Source organism: Sus scrofa, chromosome 16 (genome assembly GCF_000003025.6).
Source record: "Sus scrofa isolate TJ Tabasco breed Duroc chromosome 16, Sscrofa11.1, whole genome shotgun sequence".
NCBI lineage: Eukaryota > Metazoa > Chordata > Mammalia > Artiodactyla > Suidae > Sus > Sus scrofa.
This window is the reverse complement of record NC_010458.4, coordinates 9,976,494-10,000,000: the sequence shown is the minus strand read 5'-3', so window position 1 is coordinate 10,000,000 and position 23,507 is coordinate 9,976,494. Positions and strand designations below refer to the sequence as shown.

Below are 23,507 nucleotides of genomic sequence, written 5' to 3'. Positions count from 1 at the left end.
TGTGGCAATGCTGGATCCTTAACTCACTGAGCAAGGCCAGGGATTGAACCTACAATCTCATGGTACCTAGTCAGATTCGTTAACCACTGAGCCAGGATGGAAACTCCCCCATCGCTCATTTTTGACAGTATGAATAACTTGTCTTTGTTGTTATAGTTTTCCTCTATTCTCATTTTGGATGTTTATTTTGTAATTGCCACAGAGATGACTAGTGGCATTTAATATTCAGTAATTCTACAAATCCTAGAGTTCACAGGGAAACCTCACACAGCAAAATATTTGTCTTAACTAAAAATACCAAAATCACCCCTTTGAGAACACTTTTAATAAGATGTTACAATACTGATTATATTTTTGTAACATGTTACTCTTTAGGACAGATGTTAAAGTCTGTATTACAGGAGGATAAATATTTAAAACTACCAAAACGGAATTTCTCATTGGAAAAAATATCAGCTGAAATTAGTAACACGTATATGCAGAAAAAAATAAATAAAATGCTCATAACCTTAAAAATAAATAAATAAATAAATAAAAAACAAAAGTAAATCTGGGAGTTCCCACTGTGGCACAAAGCATTAAGGATCCAGCATTTTCTCTGCAGTGGTATGATTTCAACCTTCGTCCTGCTTCAGTGGGTTAAAGGAGGCAGTGTGGCTGCAGATATGGCAAAGGTCACAGCTGCAGCTTGGATTCAAATCCTGGCCAGGGAACTTTCATGTGCCATGGGTGTGGCCACAAAAAAAAAAAAAGAAAGAAAGAAAAGGAAATCTTTATTATAAATATAATCATGAGAGGTCTTATCTTTTGGGATACATCATATCCTCATACTAACTTAATAAAAATCAAACTGTAATCCATGGTGTGTATGGGCCAGGGGAACCCTCTCTTCTTCATATGTAGTTAGGACTTGTAAATTTTGTATGAAGTAAAATAGAAAGTAGAGACTGATTTGTGCATTGTACAGGCATTGAATAAGTTAATACATAGCAGAGTTTAAGAGCAGGGACTTGAAACTAGATCGCTTGCATTTAAAACCCACCTTACCACTTTTAACTTGTGATTTTTGGAAGAGTTGCATCATCCTTCCTCTGTGGTTCAGAATTCCACATAAAATAATGGAGATAATAATAGTTTTTATATTTAAGTTCCTGTGAAATCTAAACAAGCTCATCTATGAAATATATTTTTGAGAATAGGTTCTTTATAAGTATTATGAAGTATTCAGTGTTGATTTTGTGTAATGTTTGATAATTTCCAGTTTGTTTAGGAAAGTGAACCTAATTCAACAAACTTGTCATTTTTATCCGTGTTGTATGACATATGGATACTTAATACTAATAACAGAAGCTAGACTCGATAATCTCAAGTTAAAGCTCCAACAAGAGGAAAGATTATTTACCCAAAGTGATCTAACTTTCTGTAAAATACCATCACATTTAAGACACCAAACTTAAAAACTTATGAATTAGCACCTACTCCTACCGTAAGTTGAAGAAAGATTAAATAACTTATGAAAACTGAACTTAACCTTTTCTGTCATATAAGGTAATGCCATATGACCAATATTAATTTTTGAATAATAGATTTTTTTTTTTTTGTCTTGTCTTTTTAGGTTTGCACCCATGGCATATGGAATTTCCCAGGCTAGGGGTCGAATTGGAACTGTAGTCGCTGGCCTACGCCGTAGCCACAGCAACGTGGGATCCAAGCTGCATCTGTGACGTACACCACAATTCACCGCAACGCCAGATCCTTAACCCACTGAGAGAGGCCAGGGATTGAAACTTCATCCTCATGGATGCTAGTCAGATTCGTTTCCACTGAGCCACGATGGGAGCTCCTGAATAGTAGCTATTTTATGCATCCTTCTCCAGGATTACACATAACACTTTCTGTAAATTCAACCCATATTACAAAATATACCATTTATCCTCAGTTTGTGTTGTCTGTGCTTGTACTAGCATACGATTATGGATTTCACTGTGTCATACATGATTATGTGAATGTTTAAGCTACTGCTGACAGTGCTTTTACTTTTTAAATAAATTTTAGCACAACAGAATATTGCAGGCTTGTCAGAATCAGTCATGTGGTAAGATTTGTATGCATCTTTTAAAAAACATCAAGGTAGAAGTCTAAAAATATATTACTGTTATGAGTCTTCAGTGGTTCTACAGATAAAGAATTTAACACAGTAACCAATCAATAAATAATGTCTGGTAAAATAAACATAATATTTGCATGGCCGTAATCCGGAGTTTGAATACAAATTCCCCATTTCTCTAGATATGTGACTTTGGACAAGATTCTTCAACAACTTGTGTACTTTATGCAACTGTAAAACTTCATTAGGTAAAATTTTTAATAAATAAGTTAAAACATGTGCATTATGTTATAGTTATTTCTGATCTTCTTCAGCAAATGACAGAGAGGAAGGTAATATATCAAAGGCTGGGGCTAAAAATTTTGATGGGATTTTGATAGAGACACTTTTTCAAACTAATATTTTTTTGATACTGTAAAAGAGAACGGTTGTTCTTTCCTTTCTCATTACCAGCAAGTAGTTTCAGGGTGCATTTTAACCTTCCATAATCTATCTCGTAATTCTACTGCCTTAAATTTATTTTAATTTTCATTTATGAAAAGCTATCTCTCCTTCATTCTCTTTGTAATTTATCATCCCTTTTAGAAGGAATCGTTTTGAGAGAATTATTTAAATATGCAGATGATACTATTCACTGAAGTTATAAGCACAACATAGAAAAACAGATGTTTTACCCAGTTGAAAAGTATCACTATTGGTGAAGATTGGTTCTGTGAACCAACCCTGGTTTGATGGCTACACATGTAATAAAATAACAGATAAATGGTTGACCTTAATTTTGGTGGTAATTTTCAGGGATAAGCACTGGTCCCCTAACAGCAAAACATTGTTAGGGCATCTGTGGTCATCTTTTTAACGTTTATATTTGTCATAATACCTTAAAATTTCCCATAAAGGAAAGGTCATTTGGATTATTTATAAAAGCTGATTTTTTAAAATGTGTAGTATTATTTACTGTAAAAGCTGTAACTGATCAGATTTTGTCATCTTTTCTCCTTTCATGTTTTTAACAGGTAATCCGTTATTAACCAGCAGAGTCAACATACTGATTAATGTCCTAGATGTCAATGAATTTCCCCCAGAAATATCTGTGCCATATGAGACGGCTGTGTGTGAAAATGCCAAACCAGGACAGGTAACTAACTGATCAATGCTTTTAATTAAGAGAGTATAAGGGCCCACCGTTCACATGTGTTTTAAGTGAGAAGACCATGCATGAATATGACACACATGGATCATATATCTTCATAAAAGAAGCCATAAAAGATAGTAAATTCTTATGAATTAATAATATATGTATGAATGTGGAGGAAATACCATGGGGATAAATGGATAATTGCCTAGTGAGTATTCTTTGTATAACTAAAAGTTCCAGGATTGCAGATTCTGCTGTTTTTCTGCTCCTTTAGTATGGAATTTCTAAAGAATTTATGACTATAAACCTAGTTAGTAAGCAAACAACTTACTAACATTCTTCTAGAGTATTTCTTGCTTTGCTCCTGTGGTTTTATGAAGGGGTACATCGATGCTGTTCAGCCCATGAAAAATGGAAAGCTTTCTCTGGTGGCCTTCAGCAGAACACCTGGGTTATTTAAAATATCTGACTTACATTTTCCTGCTAAGTATTGCTCTAGAGGGATATTCTAGTGGGGAGAGGATGTGAGAGAGGACTACATAGTTAATGAAAGTTACTATCAAAATCCTAGATTTTATGCAGCAAATAGTGGGTAGCCTGATTTTTTCTACACTATTATAAAGGAATGGATGAGTATATAATATGGGACATGATATAATATACTAGGAATTCAATTTCAGCGAATGGTAAGAGTAAAGAAGACAATAAAGACCTATTGGATCATGTTTAAATAAAAACAGAAACCTGAAATGTAATATATGAGCATTTTCTGCTTTTGATTCAAGCCATCTTGCTCCATTGTGTAGGAACTATTGTTCTGGACTGTAATTGAATATGCATGCATGTTTGTATTATATATGCCTTGTCTGTCTATCTCTCTATATCCCTCTCTATCTATCAGTCCTTCTATCTGACTATCTATCAAAAGAAATAAAAGGAAAGATGATGCTATACAAATTGATAGTGATTTATATGGTGAACCAACGAAGTATACAAGGTATTTTCCTTTGAGCAGTAACCCCCAAGTGTCAATTCCAGATAAGGACCAGTTAATGCCAAGAATTTCATCTCTGTATACTGTTTTAAAGGACATTTCTACATTCTAAAGTTATTTTCTTGATAAGTTTTGATGTTAAATGCCTTTAATTTACTAAATAATTATGCTAGTTGATAGCAAAGGCAAATCAAAACAAAACTTGACTAATTAATCCCCAAATACAGTGATCTGAGTACATGGTTTTATGTGAAGGAAAATAGAACTTTACAGGGTCTATATGGTAATTCTTTGACTAAATTGCCACATTCCATGATTCGACTTTCAGTATTGAACCCATGACACTTATAAAGGCTAAATAGATCCTTTGGGACTGATTCACACACTGAAATAGGGAGCTGAAATTCTCATTACAGGATTCATTGTCAAATTACAAATTAAGTAGCACTGCACCAGATATTTAAATACTCAGTATATACTTGTGTTTGTGTGTGTTCCTATGAGTTGCCTACGAGTACACACAGCTATATGAGAAGGTAGATCATAGTCATAAGATTTTTTTTTTCTTTTTTTGGCTGTGCCCACAGCATACAGAAGATCCTGGGGCCAGGGATTGAACCCGTGTCATAGTAGCCTCTGAGCTACAGCAGTGGCAGCACACTGAGCCTTTACCTACTGAGCCAACAGGGAACTCCAAGAATGGGTTTTAACTGTGCAATAAAAATGAAAATAGTAGATAACTCAAATGTTTAATGGCATCACTCTAAAATCACATGATGCAATCTTTGCTCACTGGGACCAGGATGTTTGTACTTGAAATCTAAGGTTTTCCTCTGGAAGATTTGAATTTAGTCTAATATGTGATCACCTGAGCAGCACACTGCCCTCATCCTCTTCCTCACATATTTTCTGAAATCCTTCTGAATGCAAAGCCATTGGATATGCTAATAAATAAATAGCTCTAGGCCATTCTGATTTGCTTATCTACATAGTGAATTATCAACTTCATAGTTTGGCTCTCAGAAGTTAATCTTCAAATTCTTAAGGACATCTCACTGAAGTATCAGAGTTTTCACAATTTGTGGGAGCAATTTAGGAAAGCTTTTGAAACATGGTTAGTCATCCTTCTTTAGGAAAAAAAAAACTCAGCGGAAACAATTTGTATTCTTAATCGTTGGGGGGAAAGCAGCATAACAACAAAAACAGTTTATAGACTATGTATCTCTCTCGTCATTTTACTTATGAAAATAAAACTCATTCTTACACAACTATACTAAAATTTTGCTTCACAAGGACTTTTAAATAATAAGAGCTTTTTTTTTCCCGTAAGCATTTTCATATTTAGGTTAGAAAGCATTTATTTCACCTAATTTAAAAAGCAAGCAAGTACATTTTAATTTTATTTTGCTTATTAGTGAGAATTTTCAATGTTGTTTACCTTTTTAGTTATTTAGAGATTGATTTGGAATTATCCCATACCCTGTAACTGTAAAAGTTTAGCTTTTCGTTTGTAAAAATTATTTGTAAATAATTGGCCTATTGGTATGAATCCTAAAAATGTCAGTTCCATCTACTTGCATGTTTCATTAAATTAATTTATTAGCCTGGTAAGTAGTGTTCCCTTTGAAGCTGATGACTGATTTCAAGTCTCATCTCAACTTTGTTGCAGATAATTCAGATAGTCAGCGCTGCAGACCGTGATCTTTCTCCTGCTGGGCAGCAATTCTCCTTTAAATTATCACCTGAAGCTGCCATCAAACCAAATTTTACAGTTCGTGACTTCAGAAGTAAGTTTAATGACGTAAAAATGTACCTCTTGTCATGCAACTTTGTAAAAGGACACAAATGTAGAAATCAATGCTCTTCCTAAAAACAAGTTCATAAAATATAGAAATCTGTGTTTGAGAAATACAAAATATCAAGACTATGAGTACGCTAAAATATTTAACCTATATGGGCTCTATCTAATGAGGCAAATTACTTCCATTTGTAATGTAAATATTCCCTTAATGAGTCAAGCAAACAATAGGCCATCTGGGTAACTGAATACTTTCCATGTTTTCAATATATCATTTGTTTCTCATGCACTGATTATACATACAAATAAGTACTTTTTTAGTAACTGTTTTATTGAATAACACATGGTGTGGCACAGGTTAGGAATATAACCATTGTAATGGGAATGGTATAGGTTTTTACCCCCACTACAAATGGTTGGCACTTCAATATATTAAATTACGCTAAATAGTATTAATCTCATAGTTAAAATAAATTAACATCATAGTATTTATATTAAATAAAATCATGTAAATCATTTAACACAATGGCTAAAACATGTTGCCTTCAAGATAACTTTAGCTACCACTGCTACCATCTTATCCACACTTACATTTCTATAACCACTGCTTCTACCATCACTATTACCACTACTACGAAAATTAATATTAATATTTATCTGCAGCTATTGCAATTACTACAAAATATAAAAGACACTGGATTAGAAATATTAAAGCGAAGTACTAATCAGATGTTCTAACTTTATTTGTTCTGTGACTTTGGATATCTTATCTCTTTTAAGTTTCTAGAGTCATAAAACAAAGAATGAAAACACCTGAGTTCTTAATATTGGGTAGAAAAAAAGCTAACTTTTTACTAAATTCTATGCTTATGGAACAAATGAAGAAACCGGGATGAGGTGGATGATGTAATGATGATAAAAATCAAAGGATGTTTTGAGAAAACAGCTTTTTCTTCAAATACTTGGAAGGGATTCACAGTCAGAGACGGAAATTCAGTGAGATTTGCTGCATGTAACAATGCAATGTGAGGAATGACTGGGAATAAAACGGTGTCCCATTATGAAGAGTCTAGTAAGTAGGGATTCTGCATGTTTTATCATGAAAACCGGAAAATTTTTTTAGGAAGAAGTGGATAGTATTAGAAATTTTAATTAGAGCAGCATATCTAAAATAGGACTATCCAAGACAATCTAGACCACGTGGTTACTTTATCTATAAACCATTTAAAGTGTTATAATTTAAATCCAATAACCCAAGAAAGAGAAGTCTTTGTAGGTTTACATATGAGTATAATGTGTTCAGATTTGCATTTTAGCAGAATAGTTTGGATGCATTGTGTAATAGACAATAGAGAGATATAAGACTGCTTCTGATACCATTGCAGAAATTGGGTGAGAGAGTCTTGGCTTAGGGTAATGGCTGTGAGGGTGAATGTTAGTTTCTGGAGAGAGAATTCATAGAACTCGATCTCCTAGATACCATAGGAAAACATGATGAAGAGGACTAGTCAGCCTTCTAGATGACTGGCTTTCACAAATAGGTAGATGGTCATGTCATCCAGCAACGAATAGTGACTACTTTCCACAATTTTATTTTGGCTGGAGAGTCTCTATCTGATTAATCATGATAATACTAATTGGATCATCTTGCCTCATAATATAGTGTTTTCTCATGGTCTGAACATGTATTTACCACTCGTGCTGTTTACCATATTCTCCATTTTAAGTGTAATTGTAAGTTTTTTTAAGTAGATAGAAACTATTTTTTTCACCATTTATTTTGGTGAGAATGTTTAAGTTCTACTCTTTTAGCAAATTTCAACTGTAATTACAGTGTTATCAACTATAGTCACCAGGATATACGTTAGATTCTCCTATGTTATTAATATTATAACTAAATAGTTAGTACCCTTTCGCCAACCTCTTGCTATTTCCCCCACCTCCAGCCCTAGGCAACTATTTCTCTACTATCTGTTTCTAGGCATTCCACTTTTTCTTTAATTAGATTCTGCATATAAGGATGCTGTACAGTATTTGCCTTTCTCTGTCTGATATATTTCACCAGCATAATATCCTTCAGGTTCATCCATGTTGTCACAAATGGCAGGATTTCCTACTTTCTTATGCCTAAATAATATTCCACATATATATGATTTTTTTTTAATCTGGCAATCCACAGAAGCCATTTTACGGGTGAAAATGAGGATTAATATGTCTTTTCTCTTCCCACTGTGGACAGTATAATGAATTCTACATGGTCACATAGCAATAATAATAATGGGTTGAAAATAAATCTTTTAAAAAGGGAAGACTGCTGTTTGACATAACACATACAAGAATATCAAACACCTAGCTCTCCAAGTGCTAACACACCAGCTTGTCAGATTTTCTATTTCTATTAATCACTTTCACACAGGTTTCAGACTTTATTCCTTGACAGTTCCTTTCCCCAGACTCAAGTATACTGTCGTCAGTTGCTAAAGATTTCCATATTGATTCAACTAGTCCCTATTTTTCTATTCCTACTGTCAACACAGGAGCCTGGTACCACTGATTCTTATTGGGAATATCCTAATATATATTGGCAGCTTGATATTTTCTCTCACTAAAAAACATACTCCATGTAATAAATTTATCTTCCCTATTAAAAAAAAATGAACAATAGGATGGGTCTCTTCTGCGAAATGATATTCTGTAACTCACAGTTCATTAAAACTATTTACTGTATAAAAAAAATTATCTTCCCTGCTAAACTCTTATTGTGTAAAGTTTTCCCAGCTTGGTGCTTCCTTTTGAATTGGGTATAGAGAAGGTGCCTGATTTTTAGTTGTTTAGATTAGAATCTGTAAATATATGAATGGAATATTAATGAGATAGTAACTTTTTTTCTAACATACTTTTATTTTAATGAGTAAAGTATTTTTCTAAAATTATTTTTCTTGATTCCAATGTGGGCATTATACATGGCTACAACAAACTACATTTATAAAAAGCAGAAAAAATTTTCCAAAAACAACTTTAATAGACTCAACAATGAAGTAGTGTTATGAATAAAACAAAATTTCGACTCCCATGTATATAAATATAAGTAGTAAAGAACACATGAAAGCAAAATAACACTTTCAAAAGAAATATTAATTTTACTAACATAAAATTTAAAATTTAGGAGTTCCCGTTGTGGCTCAGTGGTTAACGAACTAGATTAGGATCCATGAGGATGGTTCAATGGGTTAAGGATCCATTGTTGCCATGAGCTGTGGTGTAGTTCACAGAAGCAGTTCATATATAGCATTGCTATGGCTGTGGTGTAGGCTGGCAGCTATAGCTCTGATTTGACCACTAGCCTGGGAACCTCCCCCTATGCCCTAAAAAGACAAAAAAAATTAAAATTCATATTTCCTTGGATTATTCCAAGTAAATATTGCATTGTGGATTATATCAGAATTAAAATGAATTACTTTTGTAATTATATTAAAGTGATTCTTATAATTCATGATGTCTTAAAATTTTAATGAATCTTGATGTTATTAACACACTTTATTTTTCTTTCCATGTTTCTTGTGCCATCTTACAAAAATGAAAATGTATATATATATACACATATAAATATACGCACATATATATATTTATATGCAACATAGCTATGGATTGGGAAAAAATAAAAAATCATTTTATCTGAAACAGTATGTTGATATTTGTTGTAAGAATATGTTCTTAGGTAAGATGTTATATAGATTCATTCTCTGTAATCTTTGTTCTAAGATTGTATGTAAGATGTAAGAAAATACCCACAGAAGTATTTTTCTCTGTGAAATTTTGATGTCAGAAAAAAAATTTATGTCAGCTTGACATACTTCTTGTCTTATAAGCCATTTTATATTCTTTCTGAATTGAAAATTTAATTCTTACATCAGACAAAATTAACATTTCTTAGAGTCCTCGTCATGGCTCAGCAGTAACAAACCCAAGTAGTATCCATGAGGATGCGGGTTTGCTCCCTGGCCTCACTCAGCGGATTAAGGATTGGGTGTTGCCATGAGCTGTGGTGTAGGTTGCAGACACAGCTCAGATCTCATGTTGCTGTGGCTGTGGTATATGTGGGCAGCTGCAACTCTGGTTAGATCCCTAGCTTGGGAACTTCCATATGCCATGGGTGTGGCCCTAAAAAGACCAAAAAAAAAAAAAAGATTAATCTTTCTTTTCCTAAGGTTTGTTTTGATTACATTTTGGAAGATTTCGTAATGATAAAAGAAAGAATTAAAATACAGATGTATTTTACTGATTCAAGAGGAGCTCCCTATTGTTTAATAGATACCAACTTTAAGATTGAAGAGAAGCTCATAGTAACCTTCTAATCATAAATGTCATGTTTTGTAGACAACACAGCTGGAATTGAAACACAAAGAAATGGATACAGCCGCAGGCAGCAAGAGTTGTATTTCCTCCCTGTTGTCATAGAAGACAGCAGTTATCCTGTCCAGAGCAGTACAAACACAATGACTATTCGAGTGTGTAGATGTGACTCTGATGGTACCATCCTGTCTTGTAACGTGGAAGCAATTTTTCTACCTGTAGGACTCAGCACTGGGGCTTTGATTGCAATCCTACTGTGCATCATTATACTCTTAGGTTGGTTTCAATATTAATTACCTATTCTCAATATCTCTTTCTCTCTCTTTCTTTTTCTCCTATTTGTGTATCTCTCTCCTCATCTTACCATGTAAATCAAATTTCTCCATCGAAATGCCACATCTGGATAGAAGGAAGACATCTAGATTGAATTATATTTTTATTAAAGTTTATTTTCTATTTCCTACATATGGAAATATGCCAATAGAAACAAATAAACAACATCATCAAAAATATAAAAATATTTTCAAACCCTAAGGGATTCTCAAGTAATAGTTTGTGGCATTTGTTGCAGTGAAATTTTCTATGACAAAATATCCCATTTTCAGCAATGGTTTCTTAGTTCAGTTTTTAACATTCTAGTAATCATTGCTGCCTAATAAAGTATTATCTAACCTTTACAATTTTATAAGATGAGCAGTAGTTCTCAAATATCAGTCCAATAAAGAAAGGAAGAAAAGGGAAAGAACAGGAAAGAAATAGAAGCTAAAGACATCTATGAATATGTTTTTTTTTTCTTTCTAAAATGCCAGCCAGAAGCAGTTCTTATTCTTCTTTTCTAAGATCTCCTCATATCAAAACCCTATCCATTCCCACTAGAACATGACAGAACACACTAACATATCTAGAAGCCCAGCAAAGGGAAAAGATTGAAGTAAATGTATTCTGTAACATCTCTGTGAGAATGAAAACCTACTTTAGGGGTTCCCTTTTCCATCAATTCTGTTCAGCTGACTCCATTTCATTTATAAATTTGCTGCTGGGTTCACAAAAGCAAAGAGAGATTTTTCTGTCTTGCCAGTCATTCTTTTAAATTAAAATTGCAAGAAAGGTGTAGCTGGGCACTGTGGAATCAGCTTATATATACATGCTTATTATTTAACCAAAATATTCTGATGAATGTAGATACCTACCTTTATCACTAGGATAAAAAATACAATTATAAAAATTACTAGGATATAAAGCATGGAGTAAGACATTGTATCATAGTTTGTAAAGAATATTCTCTGAATCAGAAGATCATGTTGGCTTGGAGGGTAAAGTTCTAGTCCAACTTGCATGAGGTAGATATTCATTCCATACAAGTTCAATTCCAATACTTTGTTCTCCTTGGTGTGTAGAACAAAGTATTCTTTTTAGCCTTATAATTTAGAATTATATCTGGCATCTGTTTGTGCTAATGATATAAACCCCTTTAAAAGGGAGGATTCAGAATAATAGTCTTACATCTTAAATTGAGCACAATCATTTAGGTGTTTAACTTCAAGTGTTTCTCTCTCATATTCCTCTCTTCTCTAGGAGCTGAGTCCCAGAGTATTTCCTTGTCAACCTAACATGACTTTGCACATTCCGAATGCTCATCTTTGGCCCTCATACAGCTTAGCAATTTATGTTGCTCAGGTCAACCTTATCATGTACTGTCATCTGCCAGCCATTCATCTAGATGATTCCAAGTGTCCACCATGCACCTAGGTGTGAATTTCTAGCATGGCAATGAATGTTGGCACTCTTGGTCTTGCCACGAGGTCTGCTTACAAATCCATCTATGCTTTGATCGCCTTTACCAATCTCAGACTCCTTTAGATCTTCCAGCTTATTCTTAGCCATTTTTATATCTTTCCTAGAGTAAAGGGAAGCATGAGAATCTTGGGGAGCTTGGGAATGTTTATTTGGCCCTCAAGCACATCTAACTAGTCTCTTTCTAGGTCATAGTAATTCTAAAGTCATTTTTTACATATGCTGAGTTTCTCCATGAGTTTTACAGTCTCCCACACACTCTTCAGGTGAATAAACAATAGTCTTTTTAGTGCTGAGATTTACCTAGCCTAAACCCCAGGAGGAGTGCAGAGTGCTAATCATCTCCCCAAGGCCTATTGTAACAGAAATTCTGCCTGTATCTCCTCTCTAATTTTGGAAGGAGGGGGAATAAATGCACTTCTATCACCATGCAGTACCCTCTACTTTTTAATCAATTACAAGAGTCTTTTCTTTCAGACTCTGCTGAGGTAAATCAAGCATACCTTCACTTTCAATCTTTTGCCACTGCTACAAAGGAGAGGGTGTATAATGCCAAGCAAAGCTGAGGATTGATGTCACGGCATGAATTTATGCTTATTCACCCCTAGAAACATATAAACACTACAGATTTAATGATAGCCATAAGTCCACTGGGAACAAAGATATTCAATAGTTAGAGTCTGTGAATTAATCGATTCAGTATATTATCATGCTTCAAGAAGGTAACCTGAATACTAGGCATTTGGTTTGAAAATATAGCAGGACACAGAATTTAAGTAATTAGAAGTCTTATTTGACACATTTGGAAAACTAAGGTCTTTATATTCTATATTCTTCCTTCTCTTTCTTTTTCTTACTCATAGCTTTGAAAAGTGATTATCACATGACAATGTTTATTTCACTAGAAATACGGTAATGTTAACAACTGAGAAATCTAGGTATGAATCATAGCCAAGTGTTACTTGCTACTTAATGGCTACAACATTCAAGTTTTATTATGTCAATGCTATACAGCTCTCTGTATGATTGGAACAGCCATTCCTTTTTTTGTTTAACTTCATAAATTACACTTTTTACCTGACACTGAAATACTTAAATATTATACCTGTTAAATATAAGGTTATGGCTGTTTGATTTAGTGAATAGTAGTCTATGGTTTCAATTAGTTACAATTTCAAAATGAAATTAAATTGAAACAATAAAAAAAAATAACATAGATGAGATCCTTGTTGATCAGAGTATGTTCACTTTGGAAATAAAGGATGCCATTAAAAAAAAACTCAGCCAGCCCTGATCAAATTTATTTTTTATGGAGAGCTAAACTGACATATTCTCCAATTGCAATTTCCTCTCTTCTTGTAGCCATTGTTGTGCTGTATGTTGCTTTACGAAGGCAGAAGAAGAAAGACACCCTGATGACGTCTAAAGAAGACATCAGAGACAACGTCATCCATTATGATGATGAAGGGGGCGGGGAGGAGGACACCCAGGCTTTTGACATTGGTGCTCTGAGAAACCCAAAAGTGATTGAAGATAACAAAATCCGCAGGGATATAAAACCAGACTCTCTCTGTTTACCTCGTCAGAGACCACCTGTGGAAGATAACACAGACATAAGGGATTTCATTAATCAAAGGCTACAAGAAAATGATATGGACCCTGCCGCCCCACCGTATGATTCTCTGGCGACATATGCCTATGAAGGCAATGGATCCGCAGCGGACTCCCTTAGCTCCATAGAGTCTCTGACCACGGAAGCTGACCAGGACTACAACTATCTGACAGACTGGGGACCCCGCTTTAAAGTCTTGGCAGACATGTTTGGTGAAGAAGAGAGTTATAACCCTGATAAAGTCACTTAGGGGAGAAGCAAAAGCTGAAAAGCAACCAAGAGAAGAAATTTAAGAAAAAGAACAAAAATAGAAACCACACACGCACATACACCCCAGGCTTTATAGGACAAGATTCCTTTGATTATCCAGTTTCTAGCAAGTTGCTATATTTATCATATTGTCAGTTATGATTTATTCTGCCAACACAAGATAAACCCTATAATGTGTACTTGCTTGGTTTTGTTTTGTTATTTTGGAAACACACTGAGACAAGCTCAGGCCTATTATATAATACAATTTGCTGACATGACAGCCTAGAAAGAAGATATAGCTATGTGGCATCACGGTGGAAGAGTGTTAGATTTTTCTTAATTCCACTAAAGTGCCTCTTGAAACTCTTATCATTTAAAGTGGTGTAGAGTACACTCTGCTGTGATGGCATTGAAGGATTCAGAAACAGAGGACATAAAACAAAGACACTGTCTTTATGTCAAGGAGCAATAGCAACAAGCTGACTTCTAATTCCTTTTAAGGAAAAAAGAAGAATACTTTCTGAACTCCATCTTCTTATAATTAAACTGCTTTTTTTCCCCCTTTTTTAAACTGTATGCCAAAACATATTTGTTTTTCCTAACCTTTCAGAACTTTGAAATAAATGAGTTAATATCAAATTCAATATGTAAGTCCCGAATTTTAAAAGCAATGTTTGAGCTTAATATTAGTTCATATTAAAGGTGTTCATTAAAATGTTAATTTTTTCCAAAGAAATAAAATTTTTAAAAAGAAAATTTTAAAAAATACTCTTTATGAAGAGAAGCCTCAGGGCTGAAACTCTACATTAAAATAAATATTGGTTTTGTTTTAGTATTGTGCTAGTGTGTGGAAGGTTGGTTTTAATAAATTACTAGACCATTGCAATCTTTGGTCATGAATAAAATCTGTGTTTCTATGAAATACTTTTTGGGAAAAAAAAAGGTCATTGATTTAAACAAGGGAAGAGAAATTTATAGACAGCTTCTCAGAGTTTCTTAAAATCTAGCGATTCTTTGATGAGCAAAGACAATAAATTATGTATCATATAATACAGAATGGATTTATAACATGTCAAAAAATATTGACTAAACTTTACAGAACAAGTGAAAAATCAGGGACTTCAGAAAATTCAAACCAATGATTAACGGCTAAAACACAAATACGAAATCAGGTAGTTGATTTATTTTATTAGTATGGATTTCAACTTTGTGACTATTATACTGGAGTTTAGAGTTGCTTCTTTATGCTATCATCTACAAGAATTCTAATGTAAATGATACCTTAAACCTCTTCTATAAAAAAAAAACTTTTGCTTTTTAATTTAATGAGATTTCTAAGAATCACCAGATTTTATAAGCAGATAGATAAGTTGCACTCATGTACATTACTTTTAAATGAACTTTACACTATCTAGAAATGCACTTATCAGAACAGGTAACTGATAATAAAGTAATAATATATTTTCTTAATATTAAAACTATACAAGAGACTACTGAAATATTAAGACAATATATAGGAAGAATTAAAGTTACTTATAGAGCCATTCTGAAGTCTTCATCAATATCTAGCTGTGTTTCTGAAATATTTATAATTATGTTTATATTGCAAAGTGTGATAGTAAAAATTCACACATGGGGAAAACAGGTAAAAATATAAATAGTATAGGCAAATTATATTCAGTCCTATTTATTATCAAATTTTTTTTCAAAAATATTAACTGATATTTGTGTTGTGGCAATTTGGCCTTTTGAATCTCCATTTCCCAACCCCTCTTTTGGTATTTCATAGTTGCAGAACAATTGTTGAACTCTTTTTCCTCCTCTCACCACTTCAAATTTACCTTTGTCTCATCCCCAGGAACTGCATTAGAATCTTGAAACAGTGTGATAATTTGCAGTATAATATGCTTTGAGAGATATTTCTGTAATTTTTAAAAAAGCTGATGTCATAACCATACTTGAGGAAAAATTAAGTCAACTTTTGGGTTTGTCCCAACAACTTGATGAGTTATGCCATGATGCAGGAACCTTTGGAGAAGGTTAATTTACAAGTCACTTCCAGCTGATAAAATGTTTCTTGTCAGGAATTAATGTATTTTGCATCATATAGAAAATTGGACTGCCTCTGCATGCAGTCCTATATCAGAAGCAATGATGGCACAGGGAAAACTTGGTGAGGGCAAATCATTTTAAACCACAGGACTGAGATGGTAAAGCAAGTATGAAATTGGTGGGTCTTACTTCCACAAAACTAATTAAGTTTTTTTTTTTTTAATTTCCTCTTCCTTTTATTTTTGCTAAACCACAGCATTAGTGTGTTAGGGCTACCATAACAAATCACCACAGAATGGATGGCTTAAACAATAAAACTTTATTTCCTCACAGTTCTGGAAGTTAGAAGTCCAAGATTAAGGTGTCTGCAAAATTGGTTTCTTCCAGGGGTCACTTTCCTTGACTTGTCTATGGTTGTCTTTTCTCCACGTCTTCATGTGGTCTTTCCTCTGTGCTAATTCCTTTTCTAAGGACACCCATCATACTGAGCACACTCATATGGCCTCTTTTGAGTATAATTAACCCTTTAAAAGTCCTGTCTTCAAATATAGTCATAGTCTGAAGTACTTATGGTTAGGACTTCAAAATATGAATTTTAGGGGGACACAATTTAGCCCATAATAACCACACAGATATTAGCAGCAAATGTTTTAAAAATATATTTGATTTATAACAAACAAAAAAATTAATGTGGATATACAAATCAAAACAAAAACCAAGAATGGAAATAATGTCACGTATAATGGGAAACAGCAAAAGTGATATGGTGGAAGGAGGTCTTCTGGTCCCGATAAATTGGAAGTATTACAGGATAACTCGCACACTACTGAGAGCACGAGGCCTAATATTTCAATACTGGTAAATATCTTGAGATTCTTTTTTTATTTATAATATCACAGTCACTGGCCTTCATTCAGGTGCTAAGCAATATAAAAAATACTTAGAATTTACTTGGGGGATTTTGGCTATTAACAATAATCATAATTTTTTAATTACACTGCATGTTTACATTTACAGAAATATGTGCACATATTCTATTTAGCATATATATATGACATATTTTAAAACACGTAACATTTGCCTTCAAAGAAATATTAGATCAATGCATAAGAGTGAAAAGTAGTGTGATATACTAGAAATAATCTAAAATTGCTTTTGTATAAAATTCTATAACTAACTGGGTATTTTCATATGGAGCAGGCATTTTAACCTCCCTGTGATTTATTCTCTTTGGTAAAATTAATTTGTTGCTCTTGGTGTTATCTAAGTTTCCTCTGAAATTTCTTGACTCTTAAATTCTAGTTACATTTACATGGAATCCATTAAATCATTTATATATAGGTTATGTAAAATTATGAAATCAGAGGAATCTTTAAAACATAGTATAATAACAAATTTCTTTGAATATATAATTGATTATACATTGACTTGTTGCATTCCACATCGGAAGAGCCAGACACATCTTAAATACCATCAAAATTCTTCAGCAAGATGGAATAGCAGAGATGTACATAGCAAAAGAGAGACAAATAAATGTTAAAATAGAGCCCTAAACAAGAGGCAAAACAATCTATATGAGAAAAAGGTTAGAAGGGCTGTGCTAGTCCTTGTCTTTAAGAGGAGGACATTTTAGAAATCTTTGGAAAGTTTTCAACAATTGTTGGATTAAAATGAGAATTCCTCAAAGCAGATGTAAATATGTAGGCACTATATTTGTGGCAAGGTCTGAAAAGAATAAAATGTCAGTAAACAACATCAACTTACTTCCTAAAAAAAAAAGGTGGGAGATAGTTCTGTAAATCTTTCCAGGTTTGAAAATTTCTCTTGCCTCCTCACTTGATTTATACCTCAGCTAGGTACACAATTACTTGGAATTAATTTTCCAAGAATCAGATCGTTTCTTCTCTTATATTCATTGTTATAAAACAGTATACACATATATGCACACATAGATATGTAATTAAATGTTTGATAACTCCAATTGGCAGAAAGTTTTGGCCTGCCACTCAATTCTTTTATTCAAGTCCCTTGTGTTTCTTACTGTAGTGGATTTTCATAACAGTCATAAAATTTCGCAAAAAGGAATTAAATTTTATTAGGAATTTAATTCTTATTTGTATTGCCCCAATTTAAGATGAATAAATAGAAAGAAGGGTGCACAACTTGTGCAGAATCAAGAAAAAACAAACTCATGGGGGCAAATCTCTTAAATTTTGAAGAGTTTAAGTAAATTTATTTTCAACTTCCATTATGGGGTCATTCCCCCTATTTTTCCAACTCTTATGCTGTTATATGTTACATTACGATAGCAAGTATAATCACACAAATTCCTGGGAATTCTGGGTCATAGTCCAATATAATATTGTACTTCCTTAACAAAAGAGAAAAAAACCTGAGTATCATTGATTCTGATGTCACTATCTTACTCAAGAATCAGGATTTTAAGACAATAGTTACCTATGAGACAAATAAAAACTTTTATACAACTGAAAACATGGATCTCTATATTACAAAGAATCAATGTATTTGAAAATAGCAGTTTGTGCTTTCTTTTAAGCATTTACATTAATGATGTATAAATTATCCAGACCTTAACTCTCCTGAACTTTCAGTTCAGATATATTTCCCCTTCTCTTTGGCTTCCCATGAGTACAACTATACTTTAGCACTTACCATCATTTAAAGCTCCAATTTCTAAATACAATTTACTTACCGTATGCCTCTCCCAATCCATCACCCGCTGAATATGATATTTGCCATGATCAAAACTTCCAATATGTGGTCACCAAATATTATCTGACGCAATCAGCAATATTCCCTTTCTCTTCTTCAGCACATTTAAAAAATGTGACAACAATAATACAAAAGCTCCTCATCACTGAGCATATTATATACTTTGCAAAAATATGCTACAAACATTTAATTCTCACAGTAATTTGGTGGATTACATTATTATTATTACGTATATTTTACACCTGAGTCAACTAGGCTTAGACATGTAAAGCAACTTGTTTACTTATACATATTTATCAAGTGGCAGGACCAGGACCCTAACATAGCTATGAGATACACACTCCAGCCCTTAGCCCATAAGATGCGGTATATCAAACTTTCCCTTCATTCACTTATAGCTGAGCATTCAACAATCTGAAATCTGGTCTCTGTTTCTACTATGCTCTTTTGAGTTTCTCTAGCACATTATAATTGAACAACCCCAATGACCTTTCACCTTTTTGATCTATCTCTAGCATTAAGCATATCTTAATATCCCAATGTCAATTTCTGTTTCTATCTCTAGGTTCACTCATGTTTCCTCTCTTCTTTTAATGATTCTTATACCCTTCACACAGTCTACATAAATCATCCCACAGAATTCTCTCATCTGTTCTCATTCTTTTTAACACCATGGACATTTGGAGATATCTTGTTATACAAGATTTTCATCTTTGTACAAATAATATTCAAGGAATTGTTAAATTTCCATTCTATTTTAGCAAGACGAGGAAATTTTACTTATATATATTTGCTATTTTCTGAACACACATACCTGTCCAACCCATTGGCTTCAAGTTCATTAAATCCAAGTCTGTATCCTTCCCTTTTAGAGTTTAGTTTTGTGTTGTTCCTTGGGCTCTGAACTGTCCTGCTCTCTCTTTTATGTATGTGTATATATGTGTGTGTGTGTGTGTGTGTGTAGACACACACATGGACATATATACATACATATATGCACATACACATGTATACAAATATAGACACACACACATATATACATAATGCATATGTATATATAATCTTATTTATAGTACATATATAATTGTTTGCCCTATTATATTAATTTATTTCTACTAGGATATTCATGATCTTAATTTATCCGGTGCCATTTTCCCTTCCTGATAGACTCTTTCAAATTCCATTTCTATTTTATTGTTGAAATAAACACAAGTTTTTATCTGAATAAGGCTCTACAGGAAGCTTTTATATTTTCCACACCCAACTGTACAAATGCCATCTTATATTAGTTTGGAACATTTGTTACAATTGATGAACCAATATTTACCCTTTTTTATTAACTGAAGTCCACATTTTGTTTAGAATTTATTTCTGCCCCATACATTTTTCTGTTCCTGGATCCCATACTTGATAGCATGTTACATGTAATCATCAGGACTTATAGGTGCTTTATGGCTATGATGGTTTCTCAGACTTTCTTTGCTTTTAAAAACTTTTATAATTTTGAGAATCACTGGTCAAGTATTTTGTAGAATATTGATTAATTGGCACTTTGATCTTTTTCTCATGATTAAACTAGTTGTATTGGTTATGGGAGGAATAACGCAGAGGTAAAGTGCCATGTTAATCATGTTATATGGAAGAAACACTCTGTGGAAATGACTTAGTACAATTAATGTTAACCTTGATCATCTGGCTGGGGTCATCGGTCTGGTTTTTCACTGTAAATTACGTGTTTTTCCCAATCTAAAACTGCACTGCTTGGAACAAGGTCACCGTATGTAGTTCACAATTAAGGACTGCAGAGTTATTCTTCACCCCTTGAGGGCAAATATCAACATAAAATATTTGGAGTTCTGCATGGGGTATTGTCTGTTCTCCATCATTTATGGATTTCAGTAGGGATGCATAGATATTTATTTGTTACTTTGGTTCATGCTCTAATACTACTTTATTTATAAAGTTTTTTAAGTTAGTGCCTGTGCTATTGACTAATCCTCATCACTGCCTAGTTTGTGTTTTGGTTTGTTGGTTGGTTAATTTGTGTGTCTTGAGCACTTTCTTACATTCTGCTGCTATAAGTTCCACTCTCATCTTGTATATTTCCTGCCCTAGATCTCTAGAATCAGTCATTCCTCCAAAGAACTACTTCCTTTTGTTGAAAAATTATATTACAAGGATCTGGATGTTAAGTATGTTCTTCGCTACTGAGGTGTTTCTATTTCTAGGTCTTCTCAAATGACAGTACAAGGCAATATATGTGTATATAATGGCCAACATACATCCATACACATACACTCTCACTCATGTGTGTGTGTGTGTGTGTGTGTGTGTGTGTGTGTATACTCCATTGCTATATGGATCTTTACTACATCCCTCACTTTTTTTTTTCAGGACCACACCCTGGCAGGTTCCCAGGCTAGGGGTGAATCAGAGCTGAAGCTGCTGGCCTCTTCCACAGCCACAGCAATGAAGGATAGGAGTTGCGTCTGCGACCTACACCACAGCTCACGGCAACCCTGGATCCTTAACCCACTGAGGGAGGCCAGGCATCGAACCTGCAACCCCATGGTTACTAGTCGGATTCATTTCTGCTATGCCACAACAGGAACTCCAACATCTCTCCCTTATATGCAGCCTCTCATTCCGACACTGAAAACCCTGCTTCTCAACATTTGCTACTTATCAGCCTAACTGATCAATTCCAGGCCTTATGTATAGTATGTCGGAATTGTTAACCTATACCCTCATACAAAACAACTTCATCAGAGTTGTGCTACCTTTAATGTTACAACTTCCATTCATTTCCAAAGTGACTTAGGTCATGACTTTTGACTTCACTTCCTTCAGTGAGGTTGTTCGAGCCATTAATTAAACAATTGAATTATTTTGTCATATTCTTCATTTGATTCTTAGGTGCTCTAATTTCCTAAAATATATTTTAAAATTTTGTATATATTAAAATTTACTCTCAAAAAGAAATGAGTTCCCTTTTTGTCTCAGTGGGTTAAGAATCCAATGGAGTCTCTGTGAGGATGCAGATTCCGTTTTTAGCCTCACTCAGTGGGTTAAGGATCCAGCACTGCTGCAAGCTGCAGCATAGGTCACAGATGAGGCTCAGATCCGTTGTTTCCTCAGCTACAGCTCCAGTTAGGCTGTAGCCTGGGAACTTCCATATGCTGCATGTGCGGACAAAAAAGAAAAAAAATAATAAAATATGTACTCTGTGCTGTAAAGTTCTATATATTTTGACAAAGGCATGGTGTTGTGTACCCACCAGTATGGTACCATATAAAATAGTTCTATGCTTTAAAAAAATGTGCTTCAAATAATCCCAGGTTCCTGGAAGCCACTTACATGCATCCTGTCTTTATAGTTTTGCCTTTTCCTGACTATCATGTAAATGAAATCATCTAGTTTGTAATCTTTTCACACCAGCTTTTTCACTTAGCGTTACAAATTTAAGACACATCCATGTCTTTCTGTGGTGGAATAGCCCATATTTTTAATCCCTGAATATCATTCTATTGTATGGATGTGCCACACGTTTACCCATTCACATGTTGAGAGATCTTCAGTTTGCTTCAGGTGTTTTGCACGGATGAGTAAAGCTGCTATAAATATTTGTGTAGAGTTTTTGTTTAAGTAGGAGTGTTTTTTTTTTTTTTTAATTATATGGGTAAATACCTAGTAACCCAGGTAACGGATTATATGATAGGACTGTTTTCTTTTGAAAGAAACTGCAGAGTGTCTTCCAACCTGGCTGTGCTGTTTTGTATTTCCACCAGCAATGAACGAGATCTTCATTCATTCTCACCAATTTTGGTATAATTAGTTTAGATTTTAACCATTCTGAGAGGTGTGCAGTTATATCTCATAGGTTCTTTTGTTCCTTTGTTTTCATTTTACTGCACCTGCGGCATAAGGAAGTTCCTGGGCCAGGGATTGAACCTGAGCATCAGCAGTGATAACTTCTGATCCTTAACCCGCTAAGCCACCAGGGAATTCCTTTCATTGTTTTTTTAAATTTACATTTCCTGTGATAGCTGAGCAATGCTATCTAACTATTTTAAAGTTATATTTCCTAGCATCTCTTTATATCTTTTTATGCCATACCACCTATATATCTTCTTTGTTAACATGTCCATATTTTTTATTGTTTTATTGATTTTCCTATTATTTGGTTTTAAGAGATTTTTGTTTATTTTGGAGACAATTCTTTATGAGATATATCCTTTGTTAATATAGTCTCCCAGCCTGCAATTGTATTTTAATTCTCTTAAGTATGTATTACAGAGCATTTTTAATTTTAATAAAATCTAATTAATTGTTTATTTTATGGGTCATGTTTTTGATTGTATCTCAAAGTCATCACCAAACCCAAGGTGACTTAGATTGTCTCTCTGTTTTCTTCAAGAAATGTAATTCTTTTAACCCTAATTTTAGATCCATAATGCATCTTGAGTTAATTTTTATGAGAACTGTATTATTTGCAGCAGCACATTTTATTTTTGCATATGGACATCCAATTTTTCCAGCATGTTTTGTTAAAAGGACTGTCCATTTTCCATCAGATTATCTTTGGATTTTTGTCATAAGTTAGATGATCATATGTTTGTGAGTATTTACAGCCTCTATTCATTTCCATTGATCTTTTTGACTATTCTTCTGCAAAAT

The 23,507-nt window shown here is 33.7% G+C and overlaps 1 protein-coding gene across 5 annotated transcripts in view; it reads left to right on the top strand.

The window, feature by feature from the left end:
* CDH12 (cadherin 12) overlaps window positions 1-14,242 on the top strand; it is a 989,731-nt gene extending 975,489 nt beyond the window's left edge. For all 5 annotated transcript variants that reach the window (XM_021077038.1, XM_021077037.1, XM_021077036.1 and 2 more), the window contains 4 exons: window positions 3,121-3,242; window positions 5,906-6,023; window positions 10,412-10,663; window positions 13,544-14,242. In XM_021077038.1, the coding sequence (XP_020932697.1) occupies window positions 3,121-3,242; window positions 5,906-6,023; window positions 10,412-10,663; window positions 13,544-14,043 (992 nt within the window). In that variant the 3' untranslated portion in view covers window positions 14,044-14,242. The remainder of the gene's footprint in view (window positions 1-3,120; window positions 3,243-5,905; window positions 6,024-10,411; window positions 10,664-13,543) is intronic.